The sequence below is a fragment of the Lithobates pipiens genome, unplaced genomic scaffold (assembly GCF_037356315.1).
Source record: "Lithobates pipiens isolate NorthernLeopardFrog02 unplaced genomic scaffold, aLitPip1_a1.2 Scaffold_22, whole genome shotgun sequence".
In the NCBI taxonomy this organism is placed as follows: Eukaryota; Metazoa; Chordata; class Amphibia; order Anura; family Ranidae; genus Lithobates; species Lithobates pipiens.
Window position 1 is genome coordinate 52,005,379 of NW_027507784.1, and position 26,357 is coordinate 52,031,735.

General features: G+C 44.6%; 1 protein-coding gene across 1 annotated transcript in view; it reads right to left on the minus strand.

Annotated features, from left to right (window-relative positions):
• The window catches only part of GCA (grancalcin), a 54,897-nt gene that overhangs the window by 22,136 nt on the left and 6,404 nt on the right, over positions 1 to 26,357 (minus strand). Inside the window, exon 2 of the mRNA XM_077447577.1 lies at positions 4,449 to 4,568. Within this exon, the coding sequence (XP_077303703.1) occupies positions 4,449 to 4,568 (120 nt within the window). The remainder of the gene's footprint in view (positions 1 to 4,448; positions 4,569 to 26,357) is intronic.

Below are 26,357 nucleotides of genomic sequence, written 5' to 3' on the forward strand. Positions count from 1 at the left end.
CACCATCCCCACAGTGAAACATGGTGGCAGCATCATGCTGTGGGGGTGTTTTTCAGCAGTCGGGACTGGGGAACTGGTCAGAGTTGAGGGAAAGATGGTGCTAAATACAGGGATATTCTTGAGCAAAACCTGTAGCAATTTGTGTGCGATTTGAGGCTAGGACGGAGGTTCCCCTTCCAGCAAGATAATGACCCCAAACACACTGCTAAAGCAACACTTGAGTGGTTTAAGGGGAAACACGTAAATGTGTTGGAATGGCCTAGTCAAAGCCCAGACCTCAATCCAATAGAAAATCTGTGGTCAGACTTAAATATTACTGTTCACAAGCACAAACCATCCAACTTGAAGGAGCTGGAGCAGTTTTGCAAGGAGGAATGGGCAAAAATCCCAGTCGTAATCTGTGGAAAGCTCATAGGAGACTTATCCAAAGTGACTTGGAGCTGTGATAGCCACAAAAAGTGGCTCTACAAAGTATTGATTGGGGGGTATGCACATTGAATTTGTTATTGGCCCATTTGTCGTTTGCTTCACAAAAAAAAAAAAAAAAAAAAAAAATCTAAGTCGTGGGCGTGTTCTGTAAATTAAATTATGCAAATCCTCAAACAATCCATGTTAATTCCAGGTTGTGAGGCAACAAAAACAAGAAATGCAAAGGGGGGTAAATACTTTGCAAGGCACTATAAATCATCCAAAGCTGAAGTGGTTAGTTTTACAATTTGGTATTGGGTCATAGTCATGGGCCGCAGTTTGAATGGACATGGTCACTCTGGTCCTGAAAGTGAAATTTTCAATGTCTCCATAGGAAACCTGCACTGAGAAACATGTAGACTGTCACTGCTGAGCTCTTCTATAAAAACAATTCTTTATATAATGCTGGTTCTGACATCAAGTCATCGGCATCATGCAGCAAAGTCAGAACTTCTACTCTGCAGACTTGTTCCAGGTATATAATTAGAGGTCGACCGATATGGGTTTTTCTCTGGCCGATGCCGATGCCGATATTTAGAAATCATGGTGGCCGATAGCCGATATATAATGCCGATTTTTTTGGGCCGATATGTTAGGCCGATTTTATTTTATTTATTTATTTTTAATCCCCTTGATCTAACACACCTTTCCCATGGGGCGTTTTTTAAGGCGCTTTTGGGCTAAAAATAGCGCCTGTAAGTGCCTGCAAAATGGCTCCCCTGCAGTCTGTGTGAAAGACAGAGTGCTTTCACACTGAGGCGATGCGCTGGCAGGATCTTAAAAAAAAAAGTCCTCCAAGCAGCACGTTTGGAGTGGTGTATACCGCTCCTCCACCACTCCTGCCCATTGATATGAATGGGCACCACTGCCGAAGCGGTGCTTCATGGGCGCATTTAACCTCTTCCTTGGCGGCTAGCTGGGTTATATGTGCCCCACTAGCAGCCAAATAGCACCGCTAAAATGATGGTAAAGCGCCGCTAAAACTTGCGTTTTACCATCAACGCCTGCCCGCTCCAGTGTGAAAGCAGTCTTCATTAGTGATACAGAAAATTTCTTACACTTAAACATTTATTAAACAAAACAAACCTCCAATCAGTTTACTTGTATGTATGATCTAGATTAAAAAAAAAAAAAAAAACCTATATATTAAATAAAAACGGGTAGTCAAAACTTTTGGACAAAAAAAAAAAAAAAAAAATGGACTAACTTTACTGTTTTTATTTTATTTTTATTTTTTAAATGGTGTATTTTTTTCCCAAAAAAATGCATTTGAAAGACCTCTGTGCAAATGCCGTGTGACATAAAATATTGCAACAACCGCTATTTTATTCCCTAGGATCTCTGCTAAAAAAAAATATATATAATTTTTGGGGGTCTAAGTGATTTTCTAGCAGAAAATACAGGATTTTTACTTGTAAGCAACAAGTGTAAGAAAGTATTTAAATGGTTAAACTGAGAACTTCTACACAGAGATGACTTCATTCATTCAGTGTAAACATTGTATCATTTAGTTCTTTTCTTGGCAGTCTGCCCAGAGAGGAGGAAAGTGTTGCTATGACAACTCAGCAACTCACACTGACTTCTTACAGAAGTCATTTCAAAGTCCCGCTGCAGAATCGGCTTTTTATCAGCAGAATCGCCGATGCCGATTATTTAAAAAACGGCAAATATCGGCCGATATATCGGCCGGCCGATATATCGGTCGACCTCTATATATAATCCAGACAGCCAGCACTTTCAGGGTGCCAGCCTCTGCATGTCTTTAGCCGTGGTTGTCTCCGGTATGTTTAGTGAGAGGAAGTGATTAATAAAGTATTGATCAGAGGAAACAGAACCATGAAATGTGTGAGAAAGCTCATCTGTGAACCTTTCACCAATTAGCCATTTTACAGAAAGGGAACTTCCTTATCAACACCAGATCTACTGGTTTCTACAATGGAACAAACTGTTCACATAACAAAAGAAACATGAAACAGGAACTCCTAACAGGCAAAACTTTGGTTTCAGAGTAGCTAAGGATTAGAACCACTGTCAGGTTTTTATTTCTCACACATGCAATGCAAAAAGAGCACCCAAAACATACAAGACTAGAATTGAAAGCAGTATCAAACCCAAAACTAATACTGCAGCTTACATATAGTGCCTGCATTTTTATTTTTTTAATGCTCCCCCCCATTTTAACCGGTGATCTGTCCAACAGCACACCTCCTGTATTAGAGCGCATACACTTCAGCTGACCAAAAAATAAAAAATAAATAAAAAATAAAGCTGCTTTTACCCTGCCTGTAAACTCCCGAAAAGCCATAGTGTGTATGGACAAATTGGCCAACATGGAGTTTTTCCAGGTGGGGAAAAACTAAAAAAGCCAAAACTCAAAAGCCTGTAGGAGCCACTTCTAAGAGATGGAGTGTGCATGAGCCCTTAGACTCTTCCCACTCTGGATGAAGGAGCACACAAGGGGACAGGGGTACCTTTGGACATGTTAGACCGGGGGGGGGGGGGGGGGGGGGGTTCAACCCATTTTCTCTTGGTTTTTTCATATTAAAAAATTGTAAGCCCTTATGAAGGGGGCCTTCTTAACCTGGTTGCATTTTATTGTATTATAACTGAACTGTATCTCTTTACATTGTAAAACTGCTGGTGCTATTTGATTCCTGTATACATATGAGAGACACCCCCCCACCCCATCAATATCCATGCACGTACTAGGTCATGTGATGATAAATATGTTATTTATGGATTGAACATTTACTCCAGTTGTATGTCACGTGCCTCATGTCAAGTCCAAACTCCTTCCTTCTTTAATCTCAGTTATAGGGATGGAGGGATATAATAAGCGCTTCATTCAATGTCGCAAAAAAACCCAGTTTAATAATTTGTATTCTAATAGTTCGATAAATAAATGCTGATGATTTTACACACTCCTGTCAGTGGTAAATTTGGTATTCTGCTGGAGAACTTGTTCTCTTGAAAACAGACATAGTGACTGGATCACCAGATGGGGAAAAAAATAAAAAAAATCCTAAAAGAAAAACGAATGTAGCCATCACAGCAAAGAATTGGTAAGCTACAATATAAAAAAAATAAAGTTTGCTTTTGGGTTTGATACGGCTTTAAATGATAAAATGGATTCAGAAGTTGATCCATAGGTTGGTTCTGCATCCTTCGTTCATCCCCATTTTATTTTTTTCTCCTTGGGGGGGGGGGGGGGGGGGGGATCATGGGAGCAATCTATAGGGTAATAAAGTGGTTAACATGAACATGCCCTGTTCTATGACACATTAGAGTAACACTATTATACATACATAATTTTCAGAGCAGAATATGGAAAAAAAAAAAAAAAAACGTATTTTGGAGTCCATTGCAAGTAAGGGAACCCGGCAGCGCACCCTTTTGGCTTCACGCCGGGAACCCTACTGCGCATGCATGAGGCTCCTCCCTGGCCCGGTGACAGGGGGAGGAGGGAGCCTTAGCCGTGACATCAATACCTGTGGCTGAGGCTCCGAGAAGTGGGGGAAGCATAGATGTTTGATGCACTGAATGCTGGTTTTCTAGCAGGACCACGTGAAAGAAGTCAATCTTGAGACACGCTTCTGTTGCATAAAGGTACACACCAAAGTTCAGCCAGCTCCTGTTGAACCAGATGAATTTTGGTACAAGTAAACCCAGCTGGGGGGAGATTTACTAAAACTGGAGCAGCTTTGCATGGTAGCCAGCTTCTAAAGTCAGCTTTGTTCAATTAAGCTTTGACAATGATATCTGGAAGCCGATTGCAAAGAAACCAGAGATACAACAGATTTTGCACTCTTCAGCTTTTATTAAATAAAACCTCAAAAGTGTGAAAGCCAAGACAGATGGATGTTGTCATGGCACCTACCTCCCCAGATGACCGTATTCAGCCCAGGCTTAGGCCCTTTGCATGCACACGAGGCCCATGTTGTATAACCGAAATCTAAATAGCAGACATGTAAAAGATTTACCTGTCCAGCTATTGCCGTGAAGTAGCTCCACATCGGGTCTCCTCCAGGGTACTGAGGTTGTCCATAGAAGCCTCCATGGGACATGGCCTGGCCCATCATTGAGGGATTCATGTTTCCGTACTGAAATAGAAAATGAGAAAAGGATTAAAAATTTAGGACTCAAATTTCCATCTTACATTACACCTACTAAGGAGAAGCCAGTTTATAGTCTTGATACAGGAAGATAATGTAATATTCCATAACTGGAGAAATACAAAACGCAGTGGTAACCTTCGTCCGCCAACGTCTCCGTGTGACAAGACAATAAAATTCTCACCAACAGGAAGAGGACATTCCTTCCAATTATCACATCATAAAAATTGCAAAATTCTAGAGAGATAAGAACACCTATAATGTCCATGACCTTCAATACAAACCGACTCAAAGGAGGATCTGGAAGAATCATTTGTGGGAACTCCTTTGAAAGCCATAGTTGGCTTAGAAGTCTTAAATTCAGACACCGGATACAAAGCATTTATGCAATCCGTGAACTACCAGAAACCCATCACACAAGAGGTGCTGTTCTTAACCAGTTTTTGAAAACGCCATTTGCCTGGTGACCCCTCTGGTTTCAACACTTACATTCAACAAGATCTACATTTGTATTCCGAGTCAGTGAATCAAAGTACTGAACAAGTCCATGACGGCCCCGCAACTAGCATTTCCAGAAGGCGGCCTGAAATGTCCTTGCAACAGGTTTACTTTACCCACCTAAAGTGCATTTCCAGCCAAAAGGTTTCTGTTTAACTTTTGATAAGGGGATGAAAATTGTTTTTAATAGTCTTAAAAAACAAACAAAACCCAAACACCTCCAAAAGGGGGGGGGGGGGGGGGGGGCAGGGGAAGGAAGCTGGTGTTAAAGCAGAAATCTCCCCGCCAGCCCCCCCCCAACTCACTGGCTTCACCAGACAGGAAGTGAGGGAAAATCCCCAAAAAGCAACGACTAGCTGAACTTGGACACACAAGAATGCTGCTTTGTATTTATTTCTACATCAATAAATGTGTATTTTCAATGCAAGCAGTTTAAGTGTTTGAATTCCATTTACTATAATGCCGCGAACACACGATCGGAAATGCCGCCAGCAAACTCCCATGAGAGCTTTTTGTTGGATAATGCAACCGTGTGTATGCTCCACCGGTCTTTTGCTGGCGGAATTCCAGCCAGCAAAAGATTGAGAACAGGTTCTCCATTTTTCTGTCGGTAAAAGTTCCTATCCGAAAATGCAACTGTGTATGCAATCCGGATGTGAAAAAAAAAAAAAAAAAAAGAAGAATGATCTGAAACAATTCAACGCAGGTTCGGAAGCACTGAACTTAATTTTCTCGGCTTGTCGTAGTGTTGTACGGCACCACGTTCTTGACGGTCGAAAGTCCAGAGAACTTGTGTGACCCCTGTGTATGCAAGACAAGCTTGAACAAAATACAGTCGGAAAAACCATGCAAGATTTTTCAGATGGGAATTTCGCTTGTGAGCAACACCCCCACCACAGCTTTCAGCGCGGTGCTCCTCTCCCACACGATCACTGCTGATTGTCCCCTATCCTCCTCCAGTCCCCATCCGTCCTTTTCCATGCTGCTGTCCCCCTCCATGCTGCTCTGTGTCTCCCTCTCTCCCCTCCGTTCATCTGTCCCCCTCCATGCTGCTCCGTGTCTCCCGCTCTTCTCCGTGGGTGTCCACCTCCATGCTGCTGTCCCCCTCTCTTCTCCCCCTCCGTGCTGCCGTCCCCCTCGGTGGTCAGTGACCACCGACTGTCCATTCACATAAGTGAAACATTGCAACCTCCTGCGATTACGATGTCTCAGTTGATGAATGAAGAGAAGCCTCAGTCTTCTCTCCATTACCAGTGCAGCAGAGGCTACAGAGTTGACCTGCAACTTGCAATGTGTGACGAGTCGATGCCTTTCACGCACGTCAACGTATTTAATCGATTACGTCGACTCGTCGTGGCAGCTCTAGTGCATCCTGCGATCCTGGTATATCAAGGCTGGGAGCATAAGAGGCGCAGAAGTACAAAACAGCCAATTAGATCAAGTCACCCCCCCACTGGGAGAGGATCACAATTATCGCTAGCAGCTATAGCAAGAGAATCCAGCAGGCTGGTTGTACCCAAGTTGATCGTACATTCTGCCTGCCCATTAACTGTTTAGAATCTTGGCTGGTTTAGCCCTTGGTGTCTCCCGGCCCTTTAAGAGTACTAAATGCCGGGAGGCAGAGATTCAGGTCATGTGACCGCCGCAATTGGTTGTCACATGATTGGAAAGCTCCCGAATTCAACTGTGCATCAGGAGCTTCCCAATCCCAGACAGTTACCATGCTGAGAGTACACCAACCAACCAACAACTTTGGGTCTGACTACTTAGTATTGTACGATTAAGATCATTTTTGGTTTGAACAGAGAAGGAAAAGGGTGTGAACCAGTTATATTTTTACTTTGTCTTTCCACTCTAGGAGATCTCTCTTCCTTCCAGGAATTGGGAAGGTAAGAGATTAGGCAAGGAGTATGAATGGGTTGATATAAGTCAAGTCTTCTCCCACAATTATAGACAGTTTTACTCAACAGATTGCATAGAAAAAAGTTGGGTAACCGGTTTTGACAAAGACGCCAAGAAATGTCATGCATGTGGTGATGTGTCTCATCACGTCACTTTCCTGAAAAGTATTCAGAATTAGAAGAAAGACATTTGGAGATAATGGCCTGCAAAGCACGTTCATACACCTTGCTAGGGTGGGTAGGGATTCAATAGAGAGGCATCTGTTTAAAGTACGGATTGATTTCATTTTATATCCAATCAATATCTATACCCAATCAGATCCAACAAGCCAATAAAGCTCTGGCTTGAAGTGGAACTATACTCCATCAATGAAACATCTGCACTCTCCCTCACCGACCAACATTATTCTGGGTTCAGAACCTACGGCCAATATAAATTGGCGATGCTGCAAGGATACAACTCACGCGCAACTTCATTCATCCTCTCACATGCAGGAATTGTACATAGTTTTTTTACCTAAAACCAAAAAAATCTAGAGGGGGCTCAGGTAAGTATTATGGGGGGGGGCTGCTGCACACAGAAGGCTTTTTATTTTAATGCGTAGAATGCATTAAGAAAAAAAATCTTTACTTTACAAGCACTTTAAGCTGTGCATGTGTCAAAGATCGAGAACAGACAGGTAGGAGGGAAATTTACTAAGGTTGGAACTGCCATAATCTGAAGCAGCTGTGCACCAGCTAGCGACGCCATCAAGTAACTTGGAGCGTTTCTCAAAGCATCATTCATAGTGCTCTGGTGTCTGGTCTATGGCGTTCATCCATACCCACCGAGTACAAAGTACAGAGACACTGCACTACCCCTCAGCCCAAGTGCTAATTGAAAACAGTTTAGCTTCGGCTCTTCCCAGGCTACAAGCTGACGCGTTTCACCCCACCCACAGGGCTTAGTCATAGGAGTGTAGTTGTGAAGCAAGAGCTGGCTTGTTATGCACCACAAGGCGAAGGCCATTTTCAATCCACGATGATGGGTAGTGTGGCTTGTCTGCAATAGCAGCTAGGTTTTATTTTCAAACGCGCAACTACAAGCGAACGATAGAAACGGATTGGTTAACTACCCAGATCTGCTCCATAAAGTTTCATTTCCGTGAACTCCCCCCAAAGTAGGTCTAGTCTGCACCAAGATGCCCGCCTGTTGGGACATTCGTTTTATTTTCTGTAAAGTTGCAGTAGTCAAGACAAGAGATGACCAGGGAGTGAATCTGACGCTTTGTGGTGTCCTTGGTTAGGAAGGTCTGTATTCTGGAGATGTTGGAGCTCTGGACATTTCAGCCATTTACAAGTCATCTAACGTATAATAACACAGGTTTGGCAACATCAGCTTGAATGAGGCCTAACGGTTCTTAAAGCTGAACTCAAGTCCGAATAATCCTGTAGGGTATTCCTTTCAAAGAATTGAATACTTTACCTACAACGAAGTCAAACACAAGTACTGAAATCTATTTTCATAAAAGCCTCCACTTCAGTTCTCATGTGCTCAGAGGAAACTCTCCGACAGGAAGACCACACTGATTGAGAAGATTTGACATGGTGTGTAGCAGCTTCTTCACTGTCCAATCAGGCTGTGCGTGGAAGTCCCCCCCAAAAAAGGGAAGAAAGTTAAAATACATATATAACCACCGACAGCTGCCAAAGAGAAATTGTTCCCAATGCAAGAGGCCCCACTATTTCTGATCAGCGACAAGCCTAAAACTTCGGATTCTTCCACTTCCTAGTCTGGCGACCATCTTTTTAGGGCAACAGGGACAGACGGCAATAAAAATGGAACAAATGGTTCCAACACCTCATCACTATCCATAACAAGGATTAGTAGGGTATTGGATGGAGTTCTGCCTTTTATGCATGCGTTTTTCCCCTCGTCTGCTCTCCCATTGGTGACAAGCATGGATATACACCTACTGCAGGGATAAAAGCTTTCTATACACCGTGGATGGTGAAGAGTTAATGCTTACTTTAGCAAACCAGGCGGATGGAAAGAACATAATTGTGAGAAGAGAGGGATAAACGTCCTATTCATGCTAAGCAAACATCTACCCTATAGAGAATCAGCAATAGTCATTGTTGGAAAGGACAGCCAATGCATTTTATTCTGGTCAGGGAAGGTCAATGAGAGGAATAAAAAGGTGAACTCCATATCAAAGCGACATTTCATTTTGAGAGGTTGCTGGTAGAGTAGAATCATGTGTTGGCAGCTTCTGTCCAACTACTATAACATTTAAAGCGGTTCTTCACCCTAAAGGGGAAGTTCCGCTAATCTGATCCCCCCCCCCTCCGGTGCCACAATCGGCACCTTTCAGGGGGGAGGGGGGTGCAGTTACCTGGATAATCCAGGTATCTGCACCCACTTCCGGGCAGACGGCCGCAGACCCCGCACCCCCCGTTGTGTTCTGGGAAACACACAGTTCTCAGGACACAGTGGGGACCAGAAGAGACGTGCAGCGCGGCTCGCGCATGCGCAGTAGGGAACCGGGCAGTGAAGCCGCAACGCTTCACTTCCCGATTCCCTGACAGAGGATGGCGGCGGAGGCAGCAGCAAGACGAGCGATCGCTCGTCATTTGCCGCCGACATCGCTGGACCCTGGGACAGGTAAGTGCGATTTTATTAAAAGTCAGCAGCTGCAATATTTGTAGCTGCTGGCTTTTAATTTTTTTTTTTTTAGGTGCAGAACCACTTTAAAAACAAAGTGAAACAATGGCATCAATTTCTGACATTGTGGATAATCAAATCATTTGTAAATTGATGCGATGTCAAAAGACCAAATGCCTTCAAAATTTGCCCCCCACATCTGTCCAGCGCAGCCAGCAAGGAGGAGACAACCATGATGATAGCCAGGACCTTCTCAAGACAAGTGGCATCAAAGGGAACGGGGAGGTACCCCAACCGCTGCTACCTCATGCCTGCCAGGCAAGGTATGAAATCTGCATCAGCTTATGGCCATCAAGTTCAAACAAGTACTAATATGGCACGGTATAGGGTTGGATACTTTCCATTTGGGGGTCTAGGCAGACTAGGCTCCACGTACTTGTGCTTTAGGTTTCATATAATAGAGGTTGTGTGCCTCCACCCTAATGTGAAGTCAAGTCTATGTGGTTTTAGAATGAATGGTACTGCAGCTCCAGAAGGACACCGGGAACATTTGAATTTTGATTCATGTATGGGAAGGAAGGTTAGACAAAAGTCCATCTACTGATTTAGGAGTGTCCAACCAGCCTATCAGGTTTTACCCAAAATGAACAATGCCACAGGCTATAGCCAGCAAAACTGATCACTGTATTCTGCCAACAGGAGAGACCTGAAAGGTGGGGGGTGGGGAACCACGTCCCCAAAAAAAAGTCTCGTTTCTGTAACAGGCATCAACAACTTTCCCATGTCACTAAGCACTTGTCCTACCTTCCAGCAGCGGCCCCAGCTTTGGTGCAGAGCTGTGCGCATGCGCAGACTCCCCGGCATGCTCTACTGGTGGGCAGCTGAGGTACATTTGCATTCTGAGCCATCATACTAACCCTCCCAGCAGGGCGATTCTCTGGGTGACACTGGACTCCAGCTGGGACATTCTCCGCCTACTTGAGGGATAAGGCCTGGGAACGGGAATGGATACAAATATTCTACACCAACTCCATGTGAGTGCATTTCATTTAGAGGTTTTTCTGCATTAAAAATTCTCATACTAGGGAGCATCCGCGTACCTGCTAATACATGTGCAGCTTTATTTTAGAAAAAACTAAGGGTGAATTCTTTGAAAATCAAAAAATTCCAAAACAAACTGTAGTGCCATCTTTAGTCTTAAAGGGATAATTGCAATTTTGTAATTGTTATCCTCAAAGTGAAACTCCAGATTATTATTTTTTATGCTGGTTTATAAAATAGAATAAAAAAATAAAATAAAAAAAACCAAACAAACAAACCTCCCAAGTCCAATGAGGTGTATGCTACCTTTTGGACTCTTATTTACACCCATGCGGTTTTCTCTACATCCAAGCCGCATGGCAGGAGAGTGGCAGCATCTGATTGATAAATTGGCTCGGGGGAGGACACTGCTGGATTCCTCGACAGGTAAGTGCCCCAATATTTAAAAATGTCAGCAGCTACAGTATTAGTTGTGGATGGCTTAATTTTTTCTGCAGGAGCCTAGAGCTCTGCTTTAAATCACATGTGGGCCTAATGTTTATTCAGGAGTTTACTACCGCTTTAAGGCTGAGGTTTTGTCTGCTTACATTTAGCCTTCCCCAGTTCCTCCTTTCCTGAAAATATACTTTTTTTTTTAGAAATGAAACCAGTTTTTTTTTTATTACATACTTCTCTACACAGATAATGGGCGCAGGGGAAGGGCTGACAGGGTGAAGTGCGTGGTTTCCTGAACCCTGCATCTGTACTGATATAAGCAGTGGGCTGGACGAGGCTGTTCCTAGTCTGGCTGCATTTACAGTCAACACTCAAATGTGATTCGGAGCCATGATTAGAACTGAAATACAAGAAATGAAAGGGCAGGCCAGGGACAGTCAGGCTGGGGAGGACAATACAGGATGTTGGTTGCTTGCGGCAGCCTCTAATGCACACCAACATGCTCACAGTGTGCAGTATAACTAAAAAAAGGCAAAACACTTTAAATGTTTGCTGAACTGCGGCTCAGTGAATATGACAGCTGACAGGCAGAAGGATGCGTGTATGGCAGAAGAGACCAATAGGGTCTCCTCCATCATAAATAACCTGCCTGTCAGCCATTTGTTTAAAATACAAGTTTACTTCCACTTTAATTTGCAGGGATTTTCTCTCACTTCCTGCTTGGTTATGGGACAGGAAGTGAAGGGAAATCTCCCCAATGGGACACCGATGGCAAAAAAAAAAAAAAAAAAAAAAAGTCTTGCATATAGTTCCACTTTAAAGCGGGGTTCCACCCTAAAGTGGAACTTCCGCTGATCGGAACCCTCCCCCCCTCCTGTGTCACAATTGGCACCTTTCAGGGGGGAGGGGGGGTGGATATACCTGTCAAAGACAGGTATTTACACCCACTTCCGGGCATAAACTCCCACAGGAGTCTATGCCTCTTCCTGTCCCTGCGTGCTGTCTGCTGGGACACAGACACACACACACACACACACGGGTCCCAGTGACAGCGCGGACAATTCCTATTGCGCTGCGCGACTCGCGCATGTGCAGTAGGGAACCGGGAAGTGAAGCCGCAGCGCTTCACTTCCCGATTCCCTCACCTAGAATGGTGGCGGCAGCCGCCGAGAGATCGATCGGCATCGCTGGACCCCGGGACAGGTGAGTGTCCATTTATTAAAAGTCAGCAGCTGCAGTATTTGTAGCTGCTGGCTTTTAATTTTTTTTTTCACAGTGAAATCCCTCTTTAAACCAAAGGACTTCACATAAAAAGGAATAGTAATATACAGTGCATAGTAGCCCGGCAGGGAAGATTTGTGACTGTGGCACCCAGTGGCCCCATAGCAAAGATACCCATAGACAAGTTGAGGAGGTTCAGGGTGGGTTGGGCGGGGACTACAATTTAGATATAACTGTACCAAAGCCTCGTACACACCACTAGATTATTTTTACTTTCAACCCAACAAAATTGACAGCTCAGGTTAGAGCTGCTGTACCAATAATCCAATGTTAGTACATTGATCACCCCTGTTGAGCTATTGTGTTCTGAAATGAGGACACCCCTCCCGCCCCCACAGAACACTGATCAGCACCTTCTGCCTTTGGCCAAGTACTGATCAGACCTGTGGGTCACTGTCGGACCGGCTGCCAAACGTCCATTGGCTTCTAGTAAAATCGGATGATGCCAGGCGAAGGTCGGACCATGTGAACTAGGCTTAAAAGTACAGTTATCTAGGCAGCAAACAAAGCCAGGGTACCACTTTGCCGTATATACCAATCAGGCTGCTAGGTTGTTTTTTTTTTTTCGGAAGATACAAAAAATAAATGACTGAAGGTGAAGAAGGGTCTCAATGCGGAAGTCACGCTCTCAGGAAGATGTGAAATGTCTGTGGTTACAGTCTTTGTATTTTTTTGACTTAAATTTTCATGGTGTGAAATGCAAAGAAAGTATAGAGAAATATACAGTACAGCCATTCCTTCATTGCAATGGTACTCCGGCAATACCAAATCCACAACCAAAACACAAGCTAGTTTGGCAAACCAGCTTTTTACGATTTAATGAGCACATTTAAGGTGTGCGCTCCATCAATCTTCACAGAAGATCAACAGGTACTCTTATGGCAATGGAACAGTGAAATGTTGGATTGCAACGCAAATTGTACAACATGATTGTGTGTGGCCACAAACCAGAATGATCACAATCACACGGACATGGGATTCAGGGTCCCCCATTCACACAATGCGACTGATTTCACTTGAAGTAGCACAATTTCAAAGCCACAGGTCAGTGCGATTTTAGGTGTGACTTGACAGACATCTATGCAATTTGCACCTGAAAAATCACAAAAAAGTATATAAAAAGTGCAGGAGCCCCCCCCCCCCCCCCCCCCCAAAAAAAAAAAAAAAAATCTGCGTGACGCCACAAAGTTGGAGTCACACAGATTTGAACAGTTCCATTGCCAACAACAGAGTGCAACCTGGCATGTAACTTGGAAATTGCATGACAAGTTGCACCCATTGCTAACTTGGCAAGTCAAAAAATGATGTTGGAATATTCCAGTTATTCAAACTGATTGACTATAGGTCACTACCTACTGCTCTAAAGAGAACCCGCCCACCATGTGCAACCTACTGCTCTATAGAGAACCCGCCCACCATGTGCCACCTACTGCTCTATAGAAAACCCGCCCACCATGTCCCACCTACTGCTCTATAGAAAACCCGCCCACCATGTCCCACCTACTGCTCTATAGAAAACCCGCCCACCATGTCCCACCTACTGCTCTATAGAAAACCCGCCCACCATGTCCCACCTACTGCTCTATAGAAAACCCGCCCGCCATGTCCCACCTACTGCTCTATAGAAAACCCGCCCGCCATGTCCCACCTACTGCTCTATAGAAAACCCGCCCACCATGTCCCACCTACTGCTCTATAGAAAACCCGCCCACCATGTCCCACCTACTGCTCTATAGAAAACCCGCCCGCCATGTCCCACCTACTGCTCTATAGAAAACCCGCCCGCCATGTCCCACCTACTGCTCTATAGAAAACCCGCCCGCCATGTCCCACCTACTGCTCTATAGAGAACCCACCCACACTCTATAGTAGCGCTACCCAACATGTCCCATCTACTGCTCCACCATGAACCTGTCAGACATGTGGCACCTACTGCTCTATAGAGAACCCGCCCGCCATGTCCCACCTACTGCTCTATAGAAAACCCGCCCGCCATGTCCCACCTACTGCTCTATAGAGAACCTGCCTGCCATGTGCCACCTACTGCTCTATAGAAAACCCGCCCGCCATGTCCCACCTACTGCTCTATAGAGAACCCACCCACACTATAGTAGCGCTACCCAACATGTCCCATCTACTGCTCCACCATGAACCTGTCACAACCCGCCCGCCATGTCCCACCTACTGCTCTATAGAGAACCCGCCCACACTCTATAGTAGCGCTACCCAACATGTCCCATCTACTGCTCCACCATGAACCTGTCAGACATGTGGCACCTACTTCTCCACCGTGAACCTGCCCAACATGTACCATCTACTGCTCTATAGTGAACTTGCACGGTATTGAATGGTTCTAATATAACAACCAAAAGCCTTAAAAAAAAAAAAAAAATTATACACAGACCAAAACATTTCTATAATGCAGGCAAAACTGACTTGCATTTCATTGAGGTTGATAGTCATTTAAGTCAGACTGGTAAGCACTACGGGATCTGTGCGCAGAGATAAAATGTTCTAAACCATTTTATCAAATATAAGTGCAAGTTTCTCTTAAAACTGTATGTTGATCTCAAAAACTGACAGTGTGAGGCCTCCCCGCCGGGAGAACACAGTGATTATCGCTAGTGGCAATAGCAGCTGAAATCAATAATCGCAAGAGAATTCGGCAGGCTGGTTGTACCCAAGTTGATGAATCAAATTGGTACATTCATCCTGCCCATTAATGGTTCAAATCTCGGCCAGTTCTTGCTGAACTAGCTGAGATTTCAAACAGCGTTTGGCCAGCCTGATGAACCCCTAAATAAAGGAAAATACTCAAATTTGAATCCTTCCCTGTGCTACCCAAAACTAGAACATGGCGGCTTGATAAATGCAGTGCCTTCAAAAAGTATTCATACCCCCCTTGACATGTTACAACAAAAACGTAAAATGTATATTATTGGGTTTATGTGATAGACCAACACAAAGTGGCATATAATTGTGAAGTGGAAAAAAAAAAAATGGTTTTCCAGATTTTTTTTTTTTTTTACAAATATCTGAAAAGCGTGGCATGCATTTGTATTCAACCCCCTTTACACTGATACCCCCAACTAAAATCTAGTGGTTTGCCAATTGCATACAGAAGTCCCACAATTGGTAAAAAGAGGCTGACCTGTGTGTAATTTAATCTCCGTATAAATAAATACAGCTGTTCTGTGAAGCCCCCAGAGGTTGTTAGAGAACCTTAGTGAACAAACAGTGTTATGAAGCTCAAGGAACACAGCAGACAGGTCACTTGCAAACCTACCAAGACATGGCCATCCAACTAAACTGGCAAGCTGGGCCAGACGAGCATTTAGAGGAGCAGCCAAGAGGTCCATGGTAACTCCGGAGGAGCTGCAGAGATCCACAGCTCAGATGGGAGACAGGACAACTATTAGTCGTGCACTTGCCACTCTTCCATAAAGGCCAGATGTGTGAAGTAGAGTTACACAATTAATCATTAAAAAATATATTGCCGAGTTTCATACTTTCATATAACAAGGAGAGACTTCTGCTCACTCAGCTGTCAAAAGAAAACATCTGGGTAGTCTGCCAAGTTTAGAATATGAAACATTCTAACTAACCTTCCTTCTTAGATCAAAGGGATACACTTTTTTTATACAAACAAGTCAGGCAGTCTGCCAAGTTTAACAACTTGTAAATGCAAGAAAGTCTAAATCTTTTTCTGACACTTCTTAAATTAAAATCAATATTTTTTGCTAGAAAATTTCCTGGAACCCCAAACATTTTAGCACAGACCCTAGGGAATAAAATGGCAATTGCTGCAATATTTTATGTCACACAGTATTTGCCCAGCAGTCTTTCAAACAGTTTTTTTGGGTAAAAATGCACTTCAATTAATAAAACGAAAATGCCGAGACAATTGTGATCTTCCTTCCAAAAAAAAAAAAAAAAAAGTGCAATTCTCATTTTAGCCGGAATCATGCAGCTCTACAAGAAAGCCATGTCATGTTTGCAAGAAGCCATGTGGAGGACATAGAAAACATGTAGAAGGTGCTCTGGTCAGATGAGAACAAAATTTTACTTTTTGGCCTAAAAGCAAAACGTTGTGTGGTGGAAAACTAACTGCACATCACCCTGAACACACCATCCCCACTGTGAAACACGGTGGTGGCAGCATCATGTTGTGGGGATGCTTTTCTTCAGTGGGGACAGGGTAGCTGGTCAGAGTTAATGGGAAGATGGATGGAGCCGAATACAGGGCAATCTTAGAAGAAAACCTGCTAGGGTCTTCAAAATACTTGCTACACTTTGCTATAAGTGATTAAGTAGAAGGAGACTCAGAGTTATAATAAATTGACTGAACTAACTGAGATCTTCATGAGACTGTTATAATCACGAACCTGAGATATTCCTATTTTCAACCGAAGAGAATTGCTATGTAGGTTAAATGGAGGTACTAATGAGAAATTAGGACCGTTGTCTGGTCATAATCATCCCCATTTCCAATTACTGCTACTTTGATGACCATACATGTGCAGATTTCCGAGAGATTTTTATCTCATGCTTCTAAATAGAAGCGTATTATTGGTACAATTTGATCATACTCGGTATATCCCTACATGTATGGCCATAGGAGGCGCCTCTATCTGTTTTATTGTTGTATGTATGAGTATGTCTGGTTTTGTTTGTTGAAAGTCAGGGTGTATGAACTGTGCAGATAAGGATGATCTTTGGGTCATCTTTGGTTAATGTTGTGTAAACATCTAGGATTGATGCAATTCAAGCAAGGTTTATTGTTTTATGTATAGAAAGAAATAAAAAATATTTTTGATATTAATCAAATGTCCTATGTGTTCACCGAAACCCAAGGTAGCTACTTTTCTTTTCTCCTGGTGTTGGTACGCAAGTTAAAAGCGGGACACAACAGCAGGGGAAAAGTTTCTTTTTTTCTTTCAAAATACTTGAGCCTGGGTTGGATGTTCACCTTCCAGCAGAACAATGACCCTAAACATACAGCCAGAGCTACAATGGAATGATTAAGATTAAAGCATATTAAATGTGTTAGAATAGCCCAAAGTCCAGAGCTAAACTCAAGAATCTGTGGCAAGACTTGAAAAATTGCTGTTCAGACGCTCTCCATCCAATCTGACAGAGCTTGAGCTATTTTGCAAAGAATGGGCAACAATTTTATACTCTTTAGATGTGTAAAGCTGGTAGAGACATCCTCAAAAAGACTTGCAGCTGTAATTGCACAAAAGGTGGTTCTACAAAGTATTGACTCAGGGGGGCGCTATACAAGTGCACGTCACACTTTACATGTTTGTAAAAAGCTCTGAAAACCATTTAACATTTTCCTTCCACTTCACAATTATGTGCCACTTTGTTGGTCTACCTAAAAATACATTTAAGTTTGATTGGAACATGACAAAATGTGGAAAAATGTCAACGGGCATGAACACTTGCAAGGCACTGTACTTTTTTTCTCCTTTGAAACACACACATTCACATGACTGGGGTGTAACACCAATAATGGCCTGGTCCAGACCCATCCCTAGTCTCCGCCCCCCCCAGAAAGCACAGCTAGTCAGGGGCCATATGGGCCCTGCTCTACAGGACAACCACACCGAGCACTGGAGAACCTGGCCATGTGGGCCCCCTTTGTTCATTGGCCACCTGCAGCAGACCCCTAAAGGGGGGGGGGGGGGGCACGGCGGGAATTCAAACCAGGAACTGAACTGGTATGTGTGCAGGTGGATAGGAAACACAAGAGCTAAGGTCATTGGCTCCTGGGAGCCCTTTTAAAAACTCTTTAGATTTGCGTTTCCTGCAGGTTGGTGAAACCAGCTTGCCAGTCAGTCAACCACCCGGCAGATTATTCTAGGTAAAGTACATTTCTTGAATTTCAATGAACTATGCTAAACGTCTTGACTTTTCTGTCTTCATCTAGCGTCCCATTTAGTTGTGATGCTGTCATGGTGCATACAGCACACCTAGGGATGCCATGACACCAAAGCATCAAATACACAATACATTGTTTGCTGAGGAATTATACTTATAATAACTTATACTAAACAGCAATATATAAAAAAAAAAAAAAAGTTCACTGGACTTTAACTTTTGGGAACAAATTGGAAAAAAAAAGCGATCAATTTTATTTACAGTTGTTAAGGTCTATTGCTATTGCTTTTATAGCCAGTCTCTTGAATTTTACAATTTTCAGGTTACGAAGTTCACTGGAAACATTTAGTAAATGAGTGACTCAGCCGCTCAACCTTTACCACACAGAGGAACCCTTGAAATAACTTTCCGTCTCAGGGAACCCCTTCTTATCTACAACTCATGTTCTAGTGGTGTGATATTCAGTGGGAAGAATGACCCTTACACTCTTGGGTATTGGGAAGAATTACCCCCTTACAGAGCTAAAAGGGAGCAACGGTGTCAGTGGGAACGCATCTGAACCCCCAGCAACCTCTGGAGAAACCCTAGTTGGTAAATCCTGGAGTAACCTAAACATATTAATTGTTTTTTGTTTGTGCCAATAAAAACACAGGGCTGTGGTGTGGGGCCAAGATCTTTACACAATATGCTCAAACCGATCATAATTTGGTGATCACCTTCCTTTCTATGGAGCTTGACAGATTACTACAATGTCAAATCACAGGACACCGGCAATTTTAAAGCGGAGGTCCATCCTAAAGTGGACCTTCCGCTCATCGGAACCCTCCCCCCCTCCGGTGCCACAATCGGCACCTTTCAGGGGGGAGGGGGGTGCAGTTACCTGGATAATAAAGGTAACTGCACCCACTTCCGGGATAGCTCTCTGCGGAAAGGGGCGTAACTTACGCCCCTTTCCGCAAGTGCCCGCCCCTTCCCGCAAGTGCCCCGCTGCCTGCTGGGAAACACACAGATCCCAGAGGCAGCGGGGAGCGTCCTTATTGCGCAGCGCGATTCGCGCATGCGCAGTAGGGAACCGGGAAATGAAGCCGAAAGGCTCCATTTCCTGATTCCCATACCCAAGATGGCGGCGGCAGGACCCGACAGACGACCTAGAGATCGGCTTCGGGTGCCGACATCGCGGGCGCGCTGGACAGGTAAGTGTCACTATTTTAAAAGTCAGCAGCTGCAGTATTTGTAGCTGCTGGCTTTAAAAAAAAAAAAAAAAAAACGCGGAGTCCCAGTAGACTCCCGCTTTAAGGACTGAGCAATTTTCAGTCCCACCACAGTGACCTCCATTTTTTCCCCAGCGATGACAACTCTCCTCCTGTTTCAACTCCCCAGTAATTATCCATGGGTGACTGGATTCAACACAACAACAGCAAGATTGGTAGCAGCAGCATGCTTTTATCAATGGATCACCACTTTAAGACACAATGTACAGGGATAGGGACAACTGTAGACACTCAGGTTGAACTGGATGGACTGGTGTCTTTATTCAACCTTTGTAACTAGGTAATCTTGGAAATCAAGGGTTCAGTGGGGGGGGGGGGGGGGGAATAAAAAAAATCCTATTGCAAGGTTCCTGCAACTGGAAAGCTATTATACATTGTAAATGACTTGCCCAGCAGTCTGGGTCTCCAACCTTCCCTCCTTTTGACTTATTCAGCAGGCTGGCGCAGAATGTTGGTGCACCCAGTCATGCACCATGGTACCAGCCACCAACCTCTACATCACTTCAGTACATAACAGGTCTCCAGAGGTCTCCAAGGGACCATATTGCACAGAAGTGGACACATTTAAAACTCCTCATAACACCAAATACAAAAAAAATTAAAAATCTTACGGAGCCTGCAGTGCTGGAATTGAGGGAAGGTAACGAGACTGGCCAACTTGTCATAGTATGGTAGAATGTCAGCCCCAATTCCTGCCCCACCAGAACCACAGGGGTTTCACAGCCATACTTGCTGCACCTGGCGGTTCCACTAGAGAAGAACAGGTTAGGCGGGCTTCTGCATGTAAAGAGGCCGATACTGGAGTACAGCTGGCATGCGAGTCAGGCGGACCTCTCAAACAAACATCATGAATGTTGGTGGGCCATGGGCGCAGGCCAAGCTTTGTAAACGAGAGCCTAGGTGCAATGTTTTAGGGAGCAGGGACCCTCTGGAGGCCAGCCTGAGCATGCATACCACTTTATAATCTTTTTGGGTGCAAATGTGCCCACCTCTTCACATGGGCCTAGAGTTGCCAATCCCTAGTGTTCTTGAGGTCAATCCCAACTTTTCCCACAGGATTTCAAGAACTTTGGAATCTACTGACACAAGTACCACAGCACTACAGTTGTCAATTACAGTAGATTACGATACATACACAGACTAACCCAGCTTCAGTAAATTGTAGTATAGTGCACTACTATAGTGTAGTATAGTGCACTACTATAGTGTAGTATAGTGCACTACTATAGTGTAGTATAGTGCACTACTATAGTGTAGTATAGTGCACTACTATAGTGTAGTATAGTGCACTACTATAGTGTAGTATAGTGCACTACTATAGTGTAGTATAGTGCACTACTATAGTGTAGTATAGTGCACTACTATAGTGTAGTATAGTGCACTACTATAGTGTAGTATAGTGCACTACTATAGTGCGTAAAGCATTGCACACAACTACAGACTACAGCAGAAAAAAGGCCAAGTGGTCCACCAAGTCTGCCATATATACTTATATTCCAGTAGTTGGGTGGTTGAGAACATTTGGGTGCTTAGCAAATTATATTGTATATAAGATCCAAAAATATAAAGGGGTACTCACGAGTCTTGATAGGTGATCACACAGCAACGACCTTTTATTTCAATGAGGCACAAACTGCTCTTCCCCAGGAAGACAGTAAAGCCAAACAATACAACATATATACCCACCCCCTAAAAACCCCTCCCATCATTAACACTCAAACCACGTCAGACGAGTGACGATCGGAGGCTTTAGGTGATCTTTTGTGTTGCTTCACTTTAACGGTTTTCTGAGGAAGACGAGCTTCTGACTTGTAATGTTGAAGTAAAACGTATCACTGCGTTCCTCTTTCAAGACCCGTGAATGCTTTGTACTCTTTGGAATAGAGAAGCCCTGCCACTGAAAGTGTAGAACATGACACGGGATTCACACGAAGGATTAAAAAGGAGAAGTATGGGGTTTTTCCCACCCTCTATTTATACTTACCTAGGTGGATGCAGCATCTGTCCCGACACCTCTACACTGAAAACCGAGCGATCAAACATCGCCGCTCACTCAGTGTTCAAAGCTCCGTGAGCAGAGAGCTGTAGACTGTCAGTCACAGCTCTCCGCTCATCTCCCTCCATGGTCACTGGAGCGCTGGGCTGCGGAAGGGCGGGGAGCAGCAGTCTCAGGCTCTGAGACGAGTGTCAGTCCAGGCACCTGGCAGATCCAGACCGTCACCAAGACATGGTGCCTGGACCGATTTCTGTAACGTCAGAGTGGACTTCAGTCCTCTGTTGAAAACGGGTCAAAGGAGTGCAAAACAAGTTGCACTCCTGTGACTCATAGGAGAAGCCCAACCAAACAAGCTCAGGCTTGACTGCTCCTTTAATGCGGAGTTCCAGACTATAATTTCTGAGCAGAGAAAGCAATTCTTCAGGTTTTATAATAGGTTGTCCTGAAAGCATCTTTGGGGTGGTGCGCCCTGTCCATTGAAATTAAAGGGCAGCACTTCTGGAGTGCCTGTAAAGGGCTTCAGCAGCACAACATGGGAGTTATTAACCCTTTGTTCTGCCAATAGCGGGGATTAAAATCGATGTGCTAGCAGCCGAAAAGCTCCGCTATAACAGCGGTAAAGCGACGCTAAAACTAGCATCGTTTTACTGCCAACGCCTGCACTCCCCCAAGGTGAAAGGTCATAAGGTGCCATGCAAATAAAAAAATAAAATAAAAAGCTGACGTTTACTACCACTTTAAGCCCAACGGGCGTAACAAAAAAATCTAAGCAGCTCGCTGTACTAACTATGCAATGTTGGTACAACAATCTCCCTTCTGAGTGATTGTGTTCCATTGGCTCCAAATGGCAATCGTGTGCCATTTTTCTAGCATGCCCTTTGAATGTTGGCTGGTTTGTGTTGACCCAGCCAATACTGGCACATTCAGCCTCTGTGTACACAAGGCTTAAAGGTTAAGTGAACCAAAGGAGTTGTACAGTCGCAGGGACTGGTAAGAGCAGAAGTGCTACTGACAAGAGCCAGGTGCATTTTTAGTCGCCTGTCGGTGGTGGAAATCCCTGCATGGGCAAAAGTTTACGTGAACGGTTTTGCTCAATAAAAGTGGAATGCCATCTCCTAAAACAGTTTGAGCTGGTGCAACCTATTGGAAAAAGCACCTACCACATAATCACCACAATTTATTATCGGGCTGTACGTGGTTTTGCCATAAGGAGTATAAATCTTCAGCCTCTAAATCTGTACACATCATGAACTGTCTAGAATAGAGACAGCTGCTCCCAATGGGCCTCCTGCATTGGGTGTCAGTACTAACAGCTGTCATTATTTCCCAGAAAACCCACTCAGCTGTCATTGTGCAGAACATGGTGTTTGTGGAGAAACTACGACTGTTCTTTGTAACCACCTACAAGGCCCATGTTGGGCATAAAGTTGATGAGCACTTTGGTCAGCACATCCGTCACCCTACATACACTATATTGCCAAAAGTATTGGTGTCAAGGTTTTTCACCATAATGCATCTGTGCTGCAGCTCCCACCTTTTTCTTACCCGAGCCTGATCCAGCGATGTGCACAAGCGCAGCAGCTCCCCTCAACTCCCTCAAACGAGTCAAAAACAGAGCTTCTTATCCTACACGCAAACCATAACTCCTGAAACCAAGACCCCCTAGACACCACCCACCATCTTTGGGCAGACCATCATCCCAAAGACCAAGAGTCTCGTGGTCACTTGACTCACAAATGTCAATGGATGCTCAAATAGGAGCAGTAGTCAGTGATTCTCACAATCTGCTACGCAGACTCATCCCAAAGAAGGACAAAGCAGTGGTAGTTGGAACAATCATTAATTCACGACTTGACTACGTAAACTCCCTTTACATTGGTTTAACCCAATATCAACTTGCGCGCTTACAACTTATCCAAAAGACGGCGGCAAGGCCAACAGGAAAAAACCCTGGGAGCCCATCTCCCCTTCCCTGAGGAGCCTACATTGGCTAACCGTAAAGAATCGGATCACATTCAAGACCCTCTGCCTCACCCACAAAAGCATGGAGACGCTCCTCAATACCTATTCGAGAAAAAACACTACACACCCAACCGCAGTCTTCGATCTAACCAAAACCTCCTCCTTGTTTCCAAATCCCAGTACAAATCAAAGGGTGATCGGAGATTCGCTGTCCAAGGACCACGGCTATGGCATGCTCTACCAACCAACATCCACCTGGAAGGAAACCTCCAGGTATTCAGGAAAACTCAAGAACTTCCTCTTCTAAAAGCTGAACAAAGCTCATTGCAGTGCCTTGAGGCAATTCAGTTCGCGTTGTGCGCTATACAAATTATTCATTCAGCAGCTCCCCTCAATGAACAGACTGATAGCAGCGGGAGCCAATGGCTCCCGCTGCTGTCAATCAAAAGCTGTGACATGGGAGCAGGGCTGAGTCCCAATGTCTGTGTGCATGGACGTGAGCCCATGAGTAGCCCGATCGCTGGCAGCAAACCCCAGAAGATCAGGGCTGCTCTGAGCAAAGCCAATCCACACTTTTCTTCATAAAAAACAAACAAGCTTTACAGACACTTTAAAAAAAATAAAAATAACCTTTACAATCACTTTAAACAAACATGTCACACTCTGCTCCTCGTCTGGTGTCCTCCGGCTCCTCTTCGGCGAGTGCCCCCACAGAGCCAATTTCTATGGGGCAGCCTCCCGTATTCTGCTGCTGCATCCGTTGACACAGACAGCAGGACCCTGCCCCACAGTCACTGGATTTGATTGACGACAGTGGGAGCAAATGATTCTATCAATTCATCCAATGATGACCTGAGACAGCGCCTGGAGCTGCTGGGCTCACTCATCGCTGGAACGATCGGGTTCAGATAGGAAAAAGGGGAGCAGAGCTGCAGCACAGAAGCTTTTTCACCTTAATGCATAGAATGAGACTTGGCCCAACCTCTGCAGCTATAACAGCTTCAACTCTTCTGGGAAGGCCGTCCACAAGGTTTAGGAGTGCGTCTATGGGAATGTTTGACCATTCTTCGACAATATTGAACCCTACGGAGTAAAACTGGGACGCCATAAAAAGTTAAAGCGGAGGTCCACCCTAAAATGGACCTTCCGCTCATCGGAATCCTCCCCCCCTTCGGCGCCACAATTGGCACCTTTCAGGGGGGAGGGGGGTGCAGTTACCTGGATAATCCAGGTAACTGCACCCACTTACGGGATAGCTCTGCGGAAAGGGGCGTAGATTACTCCCCTTTCCACAAGTGCCCGCCCCCTTCCGCAAGTGCCCCGCTGCCTGCTGGGAAACACACAGATCCCAGAGGCAGCGGGGACCGTCCTTATTGCGCAGCGGAACTCGCGCATGCGCAGTAGGGAACCGGGAAATGAAGCCGAAAGGCTCCATTTCCTGATTCCCATACCCAAGATGGCAGCGGCAGCACCCGAGTGACGATCTAAAGATCGGCTTCGGGTGCCGACATCACGGGCGCGCTGGACAGGTAAGTGTCACTATTTTAAAAGTCAGCAGCTGCAGTATTTGTAGCTGCTGGCTTTAAAAAAAAAAAAAAAAAAAAAAAAAAAAAAAACGCGGAGTCCCGGCGGACTCCCGCTTTAATGTGCGTGTAAAGGTAGGTGTCCCAATACTTTCAGTAATATAGTGTGCTTTACTCAGAAATAAAAGTAGATGTAAACCCAATCATTAAAGATGAACTGCAGGGATGTGTTTTTTGCCTAGGTCCAGCCTAGACCAATGTCAGTATGTATGGGTCATACCTGTGGAACTCTGTGGAAGGGGACAATCACCGATGACATGGCGATCGGCCGCCATCTTCAGGCTGACCTGCTGCATAATGAACACCGGGGTGCGCCTGCTCAGCACAGGCATCATTCAGAGCGCCTTGCAATTTCCTCAATGAATGCAGGGTGTACTCTGCAAGTGGTAATGATGGCTCTAGTAGTAGATTCTTCACTTCCATAGTGACCCCGAAGGTATGGAATATTCATAATTAGGCCTCGTGCACACTGGGTGCTTTGGATTCATTACCAGTGGCTATAAATCAGAAATCGTGGTGTTCTGCCAGCTGGAACAGCTCCCTGCCAGAACACAATATCGCTGCGGGAGGGGATTCCCCCATCACTGACTGTGTTGATGGGGGGGACGGACACCAAGCAATTTTCTTTCCTTCTAGCTGTGGTGGGAGGAAAGAATCACAAAAGCGTATGCCGACGGCCTCAATTACAGAAGTGCAGCCTCTATGGGTTGGATCATGCATCTAAAACGTGATCCAGAAATTCCAGGTAGGGGCACATGTGCCTGCTGCCCCAGCAGTGGTTAGTCACCACACAAACTGATTAGCAGGTGAAAGCCAATGATTGACTGCCTGCACCTGCTCATTGGCTCTGCCATTCTTGGAAAGGGTGCTCTGTGTTGTAAACCGCACAGAGCTCCGAATAGACACAGACAATCTTGCCGTTTTTTTAACCTGCAATACAGGGGGAAAAAAAAAAAAAAAAACACAGCAAGATAACAGTGTGTATTGTGGTTACAAGTTAAGACACATTTAACCCTTTGATCTCCCCTAGAGGTTAAACCCTTCCCAGCCAGGGTCATTAGTACAAGCACTGATCACTATTAAGGTCAGTGTCAGTTCCTACCCAGCCAGAGTCAATTAGTGTCAGATTGCCCACCGTATTAATAATTAAATAAGACAACATAATAGCAGCAATATCTATACAAGACACTAAATTCCATGCAAACCAATCAATATACACTCAATGGGATAGACATGGCGCAGAATACATTTTGGCCAAAACTCATTAAAGCGATTGTAATAG